Below are 14,822 nucleotides of genomic sequence, written 5' to 3' on the forward strand. Positions count from 1 at the left end.
CACCACGTGGTGCCGATCAGCCAATGAGGGGGCTGTAATCGGCAGTGGAGCTCAGACTGGAGAAGAACATCCACGGTGCACCATGGGAGAAGACCCGCGGTGCACCATGGGAGAAGAACAGCAGTGCACCTTGGGAAATGACGGCAGCCATCCTGGAAGAAGAATTTTATAACTCCATAAAACTGCTTCATGGTGAGTAGAAATGCTCTATACAAACGATTTACATGGGTAGTTTGTGATGTTTGCTGAACATGGGGGACTGAGGTGTGAAAATTTTTTTTATTTTGGCCGCGGGACAACCCCTTTAAGAGGATATCAGGGAGTATAAGACATTCAGTAACTATACACGTACAGACAAGGAGACTTAGGCCTCCTGTCCACGGGCGATATGGTACTGCGTTATCCGCAGCGACAATCCGGCCGCGGGTAACGCAGCGAACGCTTCCCATAGACTTAACTATGGAAAGTGCAGCCTGACGTCCACGAGCAGAGAATCATAGCTATTCTCCGCTCACGGGATTCAAATCGCGGCATGCTGCAATTTGCCACGGTGAGGCCGTCTATCAGATAGGCTCATCGCAGAGACCTTTCAGTTCTCCCCACTGCTCCCCCGTGGCCATGGACAGGAAGCCTTATGGTTTATATTAAGACTACAATTTCTACGACATTCTCCAAAAACACCCGCAAAGAAAACAAAACCCAAGTTTTATATTTTTATTTATAAAATTTATTAGATGTATCCCAATTTAGAAATCCACCCCTCAAGTACATTAGGTAGAAAACAGGTTTATATGTTTTACTGGCTTCTTCTAGTGAACATATCTGGTGCCATCGTGGTACCACATGCATCAGTTCAACACCAGGTTTTTGGGTTAGCAGACCATTCGAGCATTTTGAATGCAGAGCATACAGCTGTGCCCAGGAGACCGAGAAAAGCAATACCGCCAATGGCTCCTCTGGAACGTTTGCTTGGATCTAACCGGAGAGAAAAGAAAAACCTTGTTTATTAAACGGTCTATTACATTTCTGTAATAAAATGCTATTGTACAAACTTTATAACCACCACTATGGTGGCTGGAGTCAGTCAGACACCTGGTTTATCTTTAATTGTCCATACAAGTAACCAATACTGGCCATACATAGAAGATAGCTCTCGACTGATTGAATGTGAAGATTCAACGAGCCAAATCCTCACTTCCCTAACATTAGAGGATGGTTGAGGCCCCCCATACTCATCATCAAGTGGTCCACCGACATTTACAGGCAGCTGAAAGGATGACCTGTGAATCGGCAATCCTTCATACTATACAACTCAAACACATCTGTATTAGGCAAATAACGCTTGAAGTGATAAAGAAAAGCAATGCTCTTCATGGTGATATCTCTTATCCTTGTTGGTATCCAGTAGGTACATGGCACATACCAAAATGACTCCACACACTGCATACAAAGAATAACTGGATGGACCTCATACTCGAGTACACCTTGATTTATGCAGGTCATTTATTAAAGTGTAATGGATAAGGTGTCAATTAGTTTAATCCTATCTAGTTTTCTATTCCAGCACATCTAAGACACAGGGAGCAAGAATTTCTTGCTGCATGCCAGTAAATGGGATGGCCAAGGGTCTATGCCAGTGAATGTGCCCAAGTTGCAGCCAAGATGCAACTGGCATCGGACAACATACTGTCCATGGGCTGTCTGATTTACACAGACAGCACACTGACCTCCATTAGCATGTTCTGTTTCTCATCTGTGATACGGACAGAAAAAGGACGCGATGAGTTTTTTCACATGGACCATTGGTCTGTATGAAAAAACGTCAGTGTGCATGTCCGCATAGCCCTATAATGCGGCTGTCTGCTACCCGTGGATTAACATGCACAGCACATGGCCCCACAAATACACCAATCTGCTGAAGGCCTTATTTGTACTATAGGCCCTGACAAACAGTTTAATTGCTGATGTGTCTAAATTACCTACACGCTGGTAAAAAGTCTCATGTTAATATATCCTAAAGCAGGGGTGTCAAACTCATTTTTTACCAAGTGCCACATCAGCATTATGGCTGCTTTCAAAGGCCTGTGCTCATTCACATGAAATTGAATGCAGTCATGTGAATGAGCCCTAAATGTAACTACTTCTTAACATGGCTATGGCACAATATTAAGTAGGAGCACAAGTCGTCTTCTCAGCCATCCTCCCAGTGGATGGCCATGAGAAAAGGAATTGGAACAGGATTCTAGAAGTGAACTGGCTACATTAGTAGTGCCATCAGTAAAGATTTACATTTCTGGACCATGGAGTGAATTACTTATATGATGGATTCCTTGCTAGAGACGGGTTGCACTTTACAAAAACAGGTAAGCATATATTTAGTGGGTGCCTTGCTTCACTCATTAGGAGAGCTTTAAACTAGAATATGGGAAGGAAAGTAAAAAGCCAGGTAAAAATATACAGCTAAGGAATACAATTGAGAACCTTGTTATTAGAAGTGGAAAGAAAGAACAAAGACAAAAAATTCAGAAGGAAAGCAGAGGAGCAAGAGACACCAATCACAAACTAAAGTGTTTTTACACAAATGCCCAGAGCATGGGAAACAAACAAGGGGAATTGGAGCTCCTAACACAGGAAGAGAAATATGATGTCATAGGCATCACGGAAACTTGGTGGGATGATACACGGCTTGAAGGATACAACTTATTTATAAGAAACAGACCTAATAAAAAGGGGAGATGTTGTATTGTACGTTAGAAAAATATTCATCTTCACCAAGATTCAAGCTTTGGGAATGGTAGTTCTGTAGAAACTGTTTGGGTAAAGACACACACACACACACACACACGACGATTTTCGCACAAAATCGCTCAAAAACCATCTTTTGAGCGATAAATCATTGTGTGTAAATCTGCACCCATCATGCACTTACTGTCCATCACGGAGTTCAGCTCAGCTTAAAAATCTGTTGTCCCTAATAAGACGGACCACAAGCCGAGTTCTAAGCAGGCAGCACTAATAACATTCTTTCAGCTGCTGACCCCACAGGGAAACCATAGCGATGTATTTAGAAAACAGCCCATTAGTTGCTAATGCAAAATGATCACTCAAAACTGTCTGACGACTTTTGAGCGATCTGTGTGTGTAAATGGGGCTTAAGAATACAAGGAGGGAACTATAGAAAAATACACCATTGTAGGCATTTACTATAGGCTCCCTGGACAAGCAGAACATATGTATGAACTTTTTCTACATCAGATGGCCAAGTTCTCAAAAAAGTACGACAGTGATCATGGGAGATTATAACTATCCTGACATTTGTTGGGAATCTCTCTCAGCTAAAAATAATGGATCCAACAAATTCTTATCTGCTCTTGCTGACAACTTTATATTCCAAAAGGTCGAAGAGAAAACAAGGGGATCTGCTATTCTTGACCCAATTCTTACCAACAGGGAGGAAATGGTTTGGGGAAGAAAGTGGTTAGGAACATAGGAGACAGTGATCAGAGTTGGGACTAACAGAATGCAAGGAAAATGGGAAGAAAATAAAATTTAAAAAAAAAAGCACACATAAGGAATGGCAGGAATTGGCCTAAGCAGCAGCACACGTGAAAGAGTCTTGGGTATACTAATAGATTACAGACCTAACATGATTCAGTGCGGTACAGCAGCAAAAAAGGCAACCACAATTCTGGGATGTACTAACCCCTTAGTGACCGCCAATATGCCTTTTGACAGCCTGTATCAACGGGCTATGTATGAAGGGATTGCGCGGGGGCCAGTTGTTTCTTACAGCTGACACTCGGCGGCAACAGCTCGAATAAGTCGCATGGCTCATTGGAGCTGTTAACCCTTAAAATGTCTTTAAATAATCGTGAGGGTGGGTGATTCAGGATGCCGGAACATAGTTTGGAGGAGATAGCAGGGAGCCGTGCGAGTGTCATAGCAACTGGGGGCCTTTTAAAAAAGGCCCCAGGACTGTCTTGCAAGAATCAAGCAAAGCCATAACAAAAATACTTTTACAGATGCAGCAATACCATGTTGCGGGGTAAATATGTAACGCATTATTTACCCCGCACGATGAACGTGGTCAGAAAAAAAACAAAGAATGCCAGAAATGCACTTTTTTGGTTACCTTGTCTCCAAGAAAAAAAAAAAAAAATGCAATAAAAAGAGTGACCAAATGGTCAAATGTATTCCAAAATGGTACCAATGCAAACTACAGGACGTACTGCAAAAAATTAGGCACAACTACTTTGATGGAAAAATATAAAAGCTATTGTGGGCAGAAGATGGGAGAAAATAATTTTATAAAGTTAAATATTTTTGAAAAAAAAAAAAAGAAGTAGAACAGCAAAAAAGAAAAAAACCAAAAACCAAAACCCTAAGTTTGGTATTGTAGTGATCGTGCTTACATATAGAATAAAGTCTTGTATTTGTGTTGCCGTTTGTGCGTCATAGAAACAAGACGCACCGAAAGATGGAGTAATTTAATCCCCCCCCCCCCCCCCCCCATTTCTCTCCCCCTGGAATTTCTTAAAAAACTTTCAGTACACAACATAGTAACATGGTTCATTAAATTAAATGTACCACTGAAAAATACAACTAGCCATGCAAAAAAACAAGTCCTCATACAGCTATGTCGATGGATAAATAAAGGAGTTATGATTTTCTAGGGGGAGGGGGGGGACCCCCCCAAAAAATAAAAGGCTTGGTCAGTAAGGGGTTAAGAAAAGCATAGAGTCTAGATCACGTGAGGTAATTATCCCCCTCTACTCTTCCTTAGTCAGACCTCATCTAGAATACTGTGTCCAGTTCTGGGCACCACAGTTTTAAAAACACAACAGTTAAAGCATCAGCAAATAATTCTCTTGCAAGCGAAAAAAAAAAAAAAAAGAAGTAGTCTGTGAGGAGACTTAATAGCAGTCTACAAACATCTGAAGGGCTGTCACAGTGCAGAGGGATCAGCCCTATTCTCATTTGATGGGGAATTGAAAGGGAAGAGACACAGATGAGATATGAGACTGGGAGGGTGATCAATGAGTAGAACAGGTTGCCACAGAAGGCGGCAAGTTCTCCTTCAATGGAAGTCTTCAAACAGAAGCTAGACAAATATCTGTCTGGGATGATTTAGTGAATCCTGCACTGAGCAGAGGACGTGTTAACCCTGGAGGTCCCTTCCAACTCTACCATTCTGTGATTCCATAGTACAAGATTACAGGTCTAGAGTCATATTGCACACATTGCCTGCAAAGCAGAAGGTAAAAAAAAGTAATATGATTGAAGTAAGCATTTTGTTCTCACCTCCTGTAGAGTATCCAGCAGCATACAGCTCTCTGCCAACAATCCAGGTAACGCCAAGCACACTAGCAGCACGCTACATAAATAGGTGAAAAGAATAAATATAATATAGAGGAGACTATTTACTACTGTATGTACTTAAGGCAACAAGTCATACAATTATGTTCTCAAGTGCAAACTTCCCATTTTATTTATGGCCCATTGTGTTGTCAAATGTATTAGTTATTTGCTTTGCAACGGTAATTCCTTTCTCCATGCCCAATCGCAGTTGATTTCCACTCTTGGGCATGGAAAAGCATTTTTGCATAGCAGTATTTGCTGCACAATCCAGAGGCAAACGCCCACTCCGGATCCCTCAGTGCAAATACGCCCGTGTGCATTAGGCCTTAACCTTGGAGTCCTATGCTGCCAACATCAGTTGCTAGGTCAGGATACAGTTGCAATAGATCCAACCTCTCGGTGCCGGACTCCAAAGATAAGGCTATGTTTATTCAGTAATATCCCCATAAGTTATGGTTCTTCAAGGACTATATATTCTTTGATGCATTGATTAATATGTCCTCTAATATAGTGGCTCCATTTTCTCTAAAATGTTGCCTAGAGATATGGTTCTGCAGGGACTATATATTCTCCCATGCGTTGATTGGCATGTTCCCTAATATGATGCTCCTTGATCGCATAGTTCATCAGGAACCTAGTTCACTAGAGATTAACGTTGAATGTCCACAGGCGTTGCGGTATCTCGCGTCCGCCGCCCGGGAGCAGGAGCCTGCAGACGGATTTCCGCGGTCAGCCCATTTGACAGATAGGCTGACCTTGGAGAATTACAGCAATTCGTGGACAGGGGGGAGGGCTGCACTTTCCATAGCAGCGCTATGAAAAGCGTGCATGGCATTCCCCACAGCCGGATTATCGCCGCAGGGAATGCAATTCAAAAACGCTCGTGGACAGGCAGCCTTAATATCAGAACAAGGGTATAATAAAGAGCTTATCCCACCCTTTAAATATACAAATCTGGATATCTGCCTCAAGTGTAGGATCAGCCTACAACACAAACCCCATCCTTTCCCAAGGGTCTGTATAACACTACCTGAATTAAATACCCCAGATCTCCAGGCCTATCTAGTCAGAGTCCAATCACCCAAATGAAGAAAACACTAGTGTAGCCACCGGATTTTTTCTGCTGTCTGTGAAAGCATCCCGAATATATATGAAGGACACGAGTAGTGAAACTGCAAGACATCAACTATTTATTACACGCAATAGCATTTTCACATGTGGCTCTTGGTGCGTCTGTCTGTGGCAAATATTTCCACTGCATGTAAAAGTACCATTAAGGCCAGGGCAAACATAGAATGTTGTAAAGGGTAGTGAAGAAATAGATTACGCCACATTTTTACAAAGGTAGGGATTAGGATATCTCTTGGGGTCTAGGATGTCTTAGCAATTAAGACCTAGTATCTATGGTGGTCTAGAGTGAGAGTTTATAGTGACATCTATTATTCATGGTCATGTGCGATATACGCTGCAGTTCTAGGGTGGCTTCGTTTTTAACAACCATTAAGTTATATAGTTGATTATTGCATAAGGGCTTAGTGTGGTGGGGGTCTATGGCAGGAAGTGTACCTTTATTTAATGTAAATATTTCTAGAATTCTGCTCCAGCGTTACCAAAAAAGGATCGGTCTACCTTCAGCAACCTTTAGTTGGAACTCACAGCCTGGGGTTCGTATAGAACCCCACTGAACCTAAAAGCCATATATAATGACCTATCAATGGCGGTAGAAGTTATACTTTCACTTAACTCTAAGTTTTCTTCTGACTTTCCCAGTATCCTTTAGGCACAAGTCTTGTCAGAATGCATTTCCATATCTTTCACCCGGTATACAGTTCATCTGGGTTATATATGTTTACAGTATACTCACCAGACAAGGTGTAAACAGAACTTAACGAAGACTTACCCTATAAACCCTGAAAATCCAAAACAGTATTTAGGCCTCATGTCTATATTTATCAAATCCACGTGGTTCTCCTGCATGTGAAATCCGATTCCCATAGGAAAGCATTGCCATCCGCGGTTAATTAACCCCTTAATGACATGGCCTATTTTGGCGTTGAGGATTTTTGGTATTTTTCCCCATGTCTGTTTTTCAAAAGCCATAACTTTATTTTTCCGTCGACGCGGCCGTATAAGGGCTTGTTTTTTGCGTGGCGAACGGTAGTTTTTATCAGTGCCACTTTAGGATACATAGACTATAATCGTAAAACTTTTTTTTTTTTTTTTTTTTAATGATAACGGAGAGAAAATGCATCAATTCTGCCATAGATTTTTTTTTTTTTTTTTTTTTACAGCGTTAATCATGCAGCATAAATGACACTAAATTTTTCTGCAGGTCAGTACAGTTACAATTCTTTTTTTAGGTTTTTACACTTTTTTGCAATAAAACCCCATTTTTTTGGAAGTTTTTTTTCTCTATAGCTGCACTCAAAGTCCTGTAACTTTTTTATTTTTTGATGTACGGCGCTCTATGAGGGCTTATTTTTTGCGAGACGAGCTGTAGTTTTTATTGGTACCATTTTGGGGAAACGTACGGCTTTTTTGATCACTTTTATTGCATTTTTTGGGAGGCAAAATGCTAAAAATTAGCATTTCGCCTCTGTTTAACGCTTTTTGCCGTACAAAATAAAAAGTGTGTTAAATTTTGTACACGTCGTTACGGACGCGTCAATACCAAATGTGGGGGTTTAAATTTTTTTTTATGCTATAAAAAAAAATAAATAAATTTAAAAAAAGCACAAAAAAGGTGTCACATGGTCACACACTTTGAGTCCCTTCAGGGACTTGCAGCACTGTGCCTATGATCGCTGTGATAAGGCATGGCAGAGCTACTACCCTGCCATGCCTTATCACTTATACAGCAATCATAGGCATTGGCACTACAGGACGCCAGTGTGTGGCGTCCTGTTGCGAGAGCCCGGCCTGTCGCCATGGCGATAACATCGCGAGAGCCGGCCGGAGACAAAGGGAGTGCGCTCCCTCTGTGAACTCTTTCCCTGAAGCGATCAACTTAGATCTGTTGCAGCTGGAGGCCGGCTATGACTGACAGTCAGCTCCCGCTGCGGGATAGCACGAGGTCAGTCATGATCTCGCGCTATCCCGATAACGTACCGGTACATTATGTTGCGGGAAGTACCAGGCTCCCATGACGTACCGGTACGTCATGGAGCGGGAAGGGGTTAAATAGCCGCAGTTGGTGTTAAGTGATTTGGAAAAAAAAATTTAAAAAAGCAGCATGCTCCATTTTAGCACAGATGGACTCCATTGTCCTCTATTTCAATGGATCTCTCACATGCAAAAAAATAAACACAATTTAAAGTGATTCCGCGGCAGAAATCTGCGCAGACCATATTTTTACCGTGGACATGACGCCTTAAAGATCCAGTTTAAAGTAAAAAGTAGGCAAACACAATATTCACTTACCGGATGTGAAATTCCTCCAGCAGCAAGGAAAAACAGAAAAGCAGGATATGATTCTAGACTGCAGAACAAGGCAGACAGAAAATTAACTTTTTTTTAATTTTTTTTTTTCCACATTAAGTTAAGAAATCCACTATAAGGCTATGTTCATGAGGGATACATGTTCCACAACAGAATCAGCTACCGAAAGCACTTAGCATTTGCAGTACAAGCATTGCAGTCCCATCCACATGCTGCAGAGAATATTCACTGCCTAAATTGTCCTGCGCTGCAGATTTTAAATCTGAGGCATGTCAAGGTATGCTGCGGTTCGGGGGCGATTGCCCCTCAGTGTGCAGTAGGTTCCTGGCTTAGCTAGTGGAATGCTTATAGATGTCAGCAGGAAGGGTATCATTTCTCCTTAAGGAGAGCACCTAGAAGGTCTGTGAGGGGACTTATAAGGCCATCCATGCTTCTCTGGGAAATATGCAAATACGAAGATGGAACAGAAACCTTCTGCACACTGATGAGGGGCAATCACCCCAACAGAGCTGTCTGTGTATGGTTATTCTGGCTTTAGCTCACAATTCCCAGTCACTGTTATAAGGCTTGTTTAAAAAAAATCTGACATTGACTTGCAGAAATGCTGGCTTCCAATAGGTGGCACTGCAGAGGCATTGTTCCATTATCCTTATTTGTACATTTCTCAGAGGAGCATGCATGACCTTGTAAGTCTCCACCCTCACCTTCTAGGTGTTCTCCCCAAGGAGAAACGATACAACACTAATGTAGGTCAGGCAGGGTAACTATTACAGCAAAACACTAAGGTTATGCGGATGTATGTCAAAATCTGCAGGTCTCACATGTGTATTTTAGTGTGGATTTCACACCCTCGTTTGAAAAGATGAAATGTGTGCTGAAATTCTGCAACAATTGACATGCTGCAAATTTAAAATCTGTCCTGCATGTCATTGAGAACCACAAGATTCCTTCCCGACTACAAGCCGGCAATCATAATAATCCCTGGATCAACAACCCTTCTGAAGTAAGTGGTGACAATGCCACTCAAGAAAGGCATCCAGGCCCCTATTACACTCTTATCAAATTCGCCATCACCACATCCTCACGCAGAGAGTTCCATAGTCTCACTGCTCTTGCAGTAAAGAACCCCCTTCTATATCATAGTAGAAACCTTCTTTCCTCTAGAGGGCGCCCCCTTGTTAGTCACAGTCCTGGGTATAAATTGATGTTGGGAGAGATCTCTGTATTGACCCCTGGTATATCTGTACACATACAAGGTGGTGTAGGAAGAGTCATGTGCCTAACTAGATATACCACAAGAGGCTTTTTAAGAAAATGCTGCACAATTCCTAAATTTATCTTGTGACACTATTCATAAATATCACTCATTGACATTCAGGGAAATAGTACGACAGTACGAGGGGGTAAGGAAGGGGGGGGGGGTGGAATTACAAACACAGCTTTGAACTAGGATCATTTAAATTACTTACGTGTTTTGATGGGCCCGCTGGATGCAGTTGAAAATTTTGCCATTTTCAGGGTCATCACTATATAGCTTTGGATACTGAAGAAAAGAGGTAAGAGAAGCAACAGTTATCCAGATTCAGTGCTCTGAACAGACTAAACTTTGAGGCAGAGACTAAAGACCCATTTAGACAAAATCATCATCGCTTACAATTTGCTCAAAAGCAGTCTTTTGAACGATAATCGTTGCGTGTAAATGTGCCCAGTTTTCTACCGAACGATGGATCTCAGTGTAGCTTGAAATCCATCCTTCAGCAGATTAGCTGCTAAGACGGACCGCACGCTGTGCTCTGCCTGGGGACCGCTGATAACATTGTCTCAGCTGTAATCAGAACAGCAGAACAAAGAATTTATTCAGAGAACAGCAGGCGGTCGTCTGAATAAATTCAGCTCCTAGCCTACTAATCAGTACTAGTAGACAGTACCAATTAGTAGATTATGCAAAATGATCGCTCTAAAGCCATCTTTTGAGCAATCACCTTTGTGTCTAAATGCACCTTTACGGTCCTTTTACACAGAGACACTCGGCCTCATACAACGACGGACAGTCAATGAAACATGTTGATGAGTGCTTGTTTACATTTTTTACATGGGCCAATAATTGCTGGTATGGAGATGAATGATTAATACTGTGATCGTTCATCCCCTTGGAGCCGACTGACATCTTTTAGTTCACACAGAAAAATGTACAGCCGAATGGTGCAAACTCATGGGAAAAAAAAACAAGCATGCAAGCAGACATGGCCCGACACGTCCTCTGGACCACTCTGCTGCATTTGGGACATTTTCAAACGTCTACTATTAGGCCTCCTTCCCACGAGCGTGACAGGGTCCGCCGCGTAATATTACGCAGTGAAGCCCGTCACGGCGCCCCCCAGAGCCCCTATACTTACCTGCGGGAGATAGCGTGAAATCGCTTCCCCGCCCACCGCCACCGCGTCACCGCCCGTCACCGCCGCGTCACCTGCCGTGTCACGTGCACGGCCGGCCGTGTCACGTGACGCGGCCGGCAGCGTCATATGACGCGCGGCGGTGGGCGGGAAAGCGTTTTTTCACGCTATCTCCCGCTGGTTACAGCGGGAGATAGCGTGAACGGACGGCTTCCATTGACTGCAATGGAAGCCGTCAGTGCGTACAGCCCGTCCTCACCCGCAGAAAATAGAGCATGCTGCGGGTGAGGACGGGAGAAATCGCGGTGCGTAATTCCGCGGTGGAATTACGCATCGTGAGCATTGTGCTATTAGGTTCAATAGAACCTAATAGCTGCGGGCAACGCAGCGGATTTTCGCCGCGAATTACGCGGCGGAAATCCGTTCGTGGGAAGGAGGCCTTAAGGTTGCTTTTGCCATCAGTGGTTATTAAAGCACAAGTAGAAACATAACATTTGTAGAGCTGCTATTGTTCTACTGTCATAAAACCGTGACAAGTCCTACCTCTACGTTGTACTTCTTGCGGGCTTTTGCCACATTTATGGCAAGGTGCCCAACCATCAGAAAGCTGGCTGCACCAGTCAGGATAACGTATCCATATTCTTTGGAAAGGGCGACCATTCTTAGTCTGCAAAACAAATACGTGAATATCACTTTACAGCATGATTCAGGAGGAGGAAAAACCTGTTTTATGCAAGTCATGCTGTGTAATCAAACTGCTGCAGTATGTCAAAGAGGAACTGGAAGGTTTACTCCGAAGGGTATGCCGAGATTTTTATTTATTTTTTCTTTCTATTGATGACAAAAAGCCTAATAGATGATCAGCGAGGATTTGCGGCTCAGGATTCCTGTGGCCACCGTCACTGCAGTCAGCATATAGCACTGCCCATCGCGCAGCAGCTTGGGTTGGTGGCGGCAATCCCCTTTTGACATCAATAGAAAATATTTTTAAAAACCTGGAATCCCCTTTAGGTATAATTATACTAACCCCCTCCCCATGGGGTGTAATCATTTTAGAAGTCAGGTGGCCAGTTACATAGATCTTTATTGTAGTCCAGCAGGAGATGTTATGCCATATTTACACGTCTGAGAATAATGCAAGAGTTCGATGCACATTGTAATAATGCATTATTTTCAGTGGGGCTTGCACGGTAACCGATTAACGCAGAAAGATTGTACATGATTTTTTTTCACCCCACATCGTATGAGTGAAGTCATCGCAAATGTGAAGGAAAACATTAAAAAGTATTGGTTTCATAACCTCGTATATTGAGCGATCTGATCGCGAGTGTAAAGGCACCCTTAGTTACTTTTTCCTACACAGATGACACCATTACTCTAACCTTATCAGCAGTCTTAATTTTATTATAGGCAAACTAGCACAAAGGCGAGGGCCCTATATAATCCTGATTAGCAGACATCAGATCACAGATTAATTACTTCCTGCTGCAGCTGGTTTGGGCCAGCATGACAAGGCTATTTCTCCCTGTCCCGTTTTCACTCCCACCTTCCGAGAGCCATAACTCACTCCCTTGCTCCGCCTACCCATCAACATTTGAGGCTTTGGATAACTTTTTTTTTTTTTTTAAATTGCCCCATTTCAGGGGACATAATTATTGGGAAAAAAAAGAAGATATTTTTAAGGGAAAGAAGGAAAAAGACAAAACACTGAATATCCCCAAATTCTCTCATCTCCCATGCAGAATAAGTGACATTAACTTTATTCAGCAGATGAATGCAGTTACAGAATGTATATCGTACACCTTTTATTACTTTTGCAGAAAAGCAGAAGTCTTAAGAAAAAAAATCTTGTTTTGGTTGCGCCATTTTCTAACAGTGCCCTCCCTCCCTTCACATTGGCAAGAAAATTGTGTGATTTTTCAGCGATGTCAGGGTGCATTCAGACGATCGTATATCTGCCTGGTTTTCACGCCGGACGATATACGGCGTCTTTCTTTGCAGAGGGAGGCTGGAAGGTCGGGAGCAGTGCTCTGAGCTCCCGCCCCCTCTCTGCCTCCTCTCTACCCCTCTGCACTATTTGCAATGGGAGGAGGTGGGACAGGGCGGGGCTAAGTTTCAGGAATTAGCTCTGCCCCCATCCCAACTCTCCTCATTGAAAATAGTGCAGAGGGGTGGAGAGGAGGCAGGAGCTCAGTTCCTGCTCCCGACTCTTCCAGCCTCCTTCCCCTGCAGAGAGACGCCGTATATCGGCTGGGCGTGAAAACCCGGCCGATATACCGTTGTGAAAACACAGAATTATAAAACCTATGCTTTTCAATTGTTTCCTTCACATTTGCAATGTTTTCACTCATACGATATTGCATTGGGGAGGGGCGGGTGGGGGGAAATCGCGACATGTTCTTTCTGCATTTTTTTTTTTAAATTCCATCTCCCATGTTTCCCTACGGAGCCTCCTTTGAATGGCACCGCAAAGCACGAGCTTGCAATTTTCGTGCAATGTGTTTTTAACATTTGAGACTCCTATTGTCTTTCTCGTGAGAAAACCATGGGGGAGAAAAAAAAAAAACGTCCAAGAAAAGATCAAGCGGCAGCGATGTTTTTACAAGAAAAATCAGCCCTGAAGCTCAAAAATCATGGGAAGAAAGCCACGCTTTTCTCATACAATATCGCGATCCCAGTATGAAGGAGCCAGCATGTCTGCTTGTAATGCACAGGCCCTCTCTTTATGGGAGTGTTCCAACTCATCCGCAGGATAGATCATTAGTTGATCATCAGAGGTAAGCCACCCAGGACCGTGGCCAATCAGCTGGTCGATGTCACCCAGGTCTGAGTAGGAAGCGCCATACATTATGCAGTGGCCCAGCGTGGTATTGCAGTCACAGCTCCCATCTACTGCAGTGATCAGCTATGGATGACCTTTCCTCTGGTTAAGTCAATAGTCTTGAAGAGCTAGAAAACCCCTAAAGCTGGTAAAAAAGGGTTATGGAAATTCCCCAGGTTTACGCAAAGTATGAAGTGTAATCTAGACCCGCTCGCCCGTGTGGTTTCACAGCAGAGACGCTGCAGGACAGCGTGCCTAAAATACGCTGTACATGCGCAGGCAAACGAGAGCGAAATTGCAACAATACGCAGATCTGACTTTTTTTTTTTCAATTCTAGCTGTTGCATATAAACGCAGCCCAAACTCAATGTAATCGCATACAGCGTGTATTAATCACAGCCATTGTATGTAATATGTAGTAAAAACAGAACATGCTGCATTTTTTTTTTTTTTTAAACGCAAGTTATATGCAATATATGTATGCAAGTGTGAAGGGATCAAATCAATGTACTTTCATCAACTCCATTCACCACGTATAATACGCTACTACGTTACGCACGTGTGAGCCCGCCCTTACGGAGACTCCCACTGATTGCGAAAATGAAGAAGCTGAGGCGTGCAGCGTTCTTCCCCTCCAGCTCTACAGACTGCACTTTATATTGAGCCCATACATAGTTCGCGGTGCTGAAATATGCTCTCCTGCCCCTTACTTTCAGAGATGAGGGGCTGGTTGCAGAAACCCCAACCAATCAAAACCTCCGACCACATAAATACCGGTATAGCTGAGGTTTTTCGATAATGGAGGAAATGTA

At 43.0% G+C, this 14,822-nt stretch overlaps 1 protein-coding gene across 1 annotated transcript in view; it reads right to left on the reverse strand.

Moving 5' to 3' along the window:
* Positions 1-704: 704 nt before the first annotated feature.
* The window catches only part of MGST3 (microsomal glutathione S-transferase 3), a 14,913-nt gene continuing 795 nt past the window's right edge, over positions 705-14,822 (reverse strand). Inside the window, exons 2-6 of the mRNA XM_066597061.1 lie at positions 11,733-11,856; positions 10,266-10,339; positions 8,779-8,836; positions 5,302-5,374; positions 705-975 (exon numbers count right to left, since the gene is read on the reverse strand). Of these exons, the coding sequence (XP_066453158.1) occupies positions 854-975; positions 5,302-5,374; positions 8,779-8,836; positions 10,266-10,339; positions 11,733-11,849 (444 nt within the window). The 5' untranslated portion in view covers positions 11,850-11,856 and the 3' untranslated portion in view covers positions 705-853. The remainder of the gene's footprint in view (positions 976-5,301; positions 5,375-8,778; positions 8,837-10,265; positions 10,340-11,732; positions 11,857-14,822) is intronic.

The sequence above is a fragment of the Eleutherodactylus coqui genome, chromosome 3 (genome assembly GCF_035609145.1).
Source record: "Eleutherodactylus coqui strain aEleCoq1 chromosome 3, aEleCoq1.hap1, whole genome shotgun sequence".
Taxonomy (NCBI): domain Eukaryota; kingdom Metazoa; phylum Chordata; class Amphibia; order Anura; family Eleutherodactylidae; genus Eleutherodactylus; species Eleutherodactylus coqui.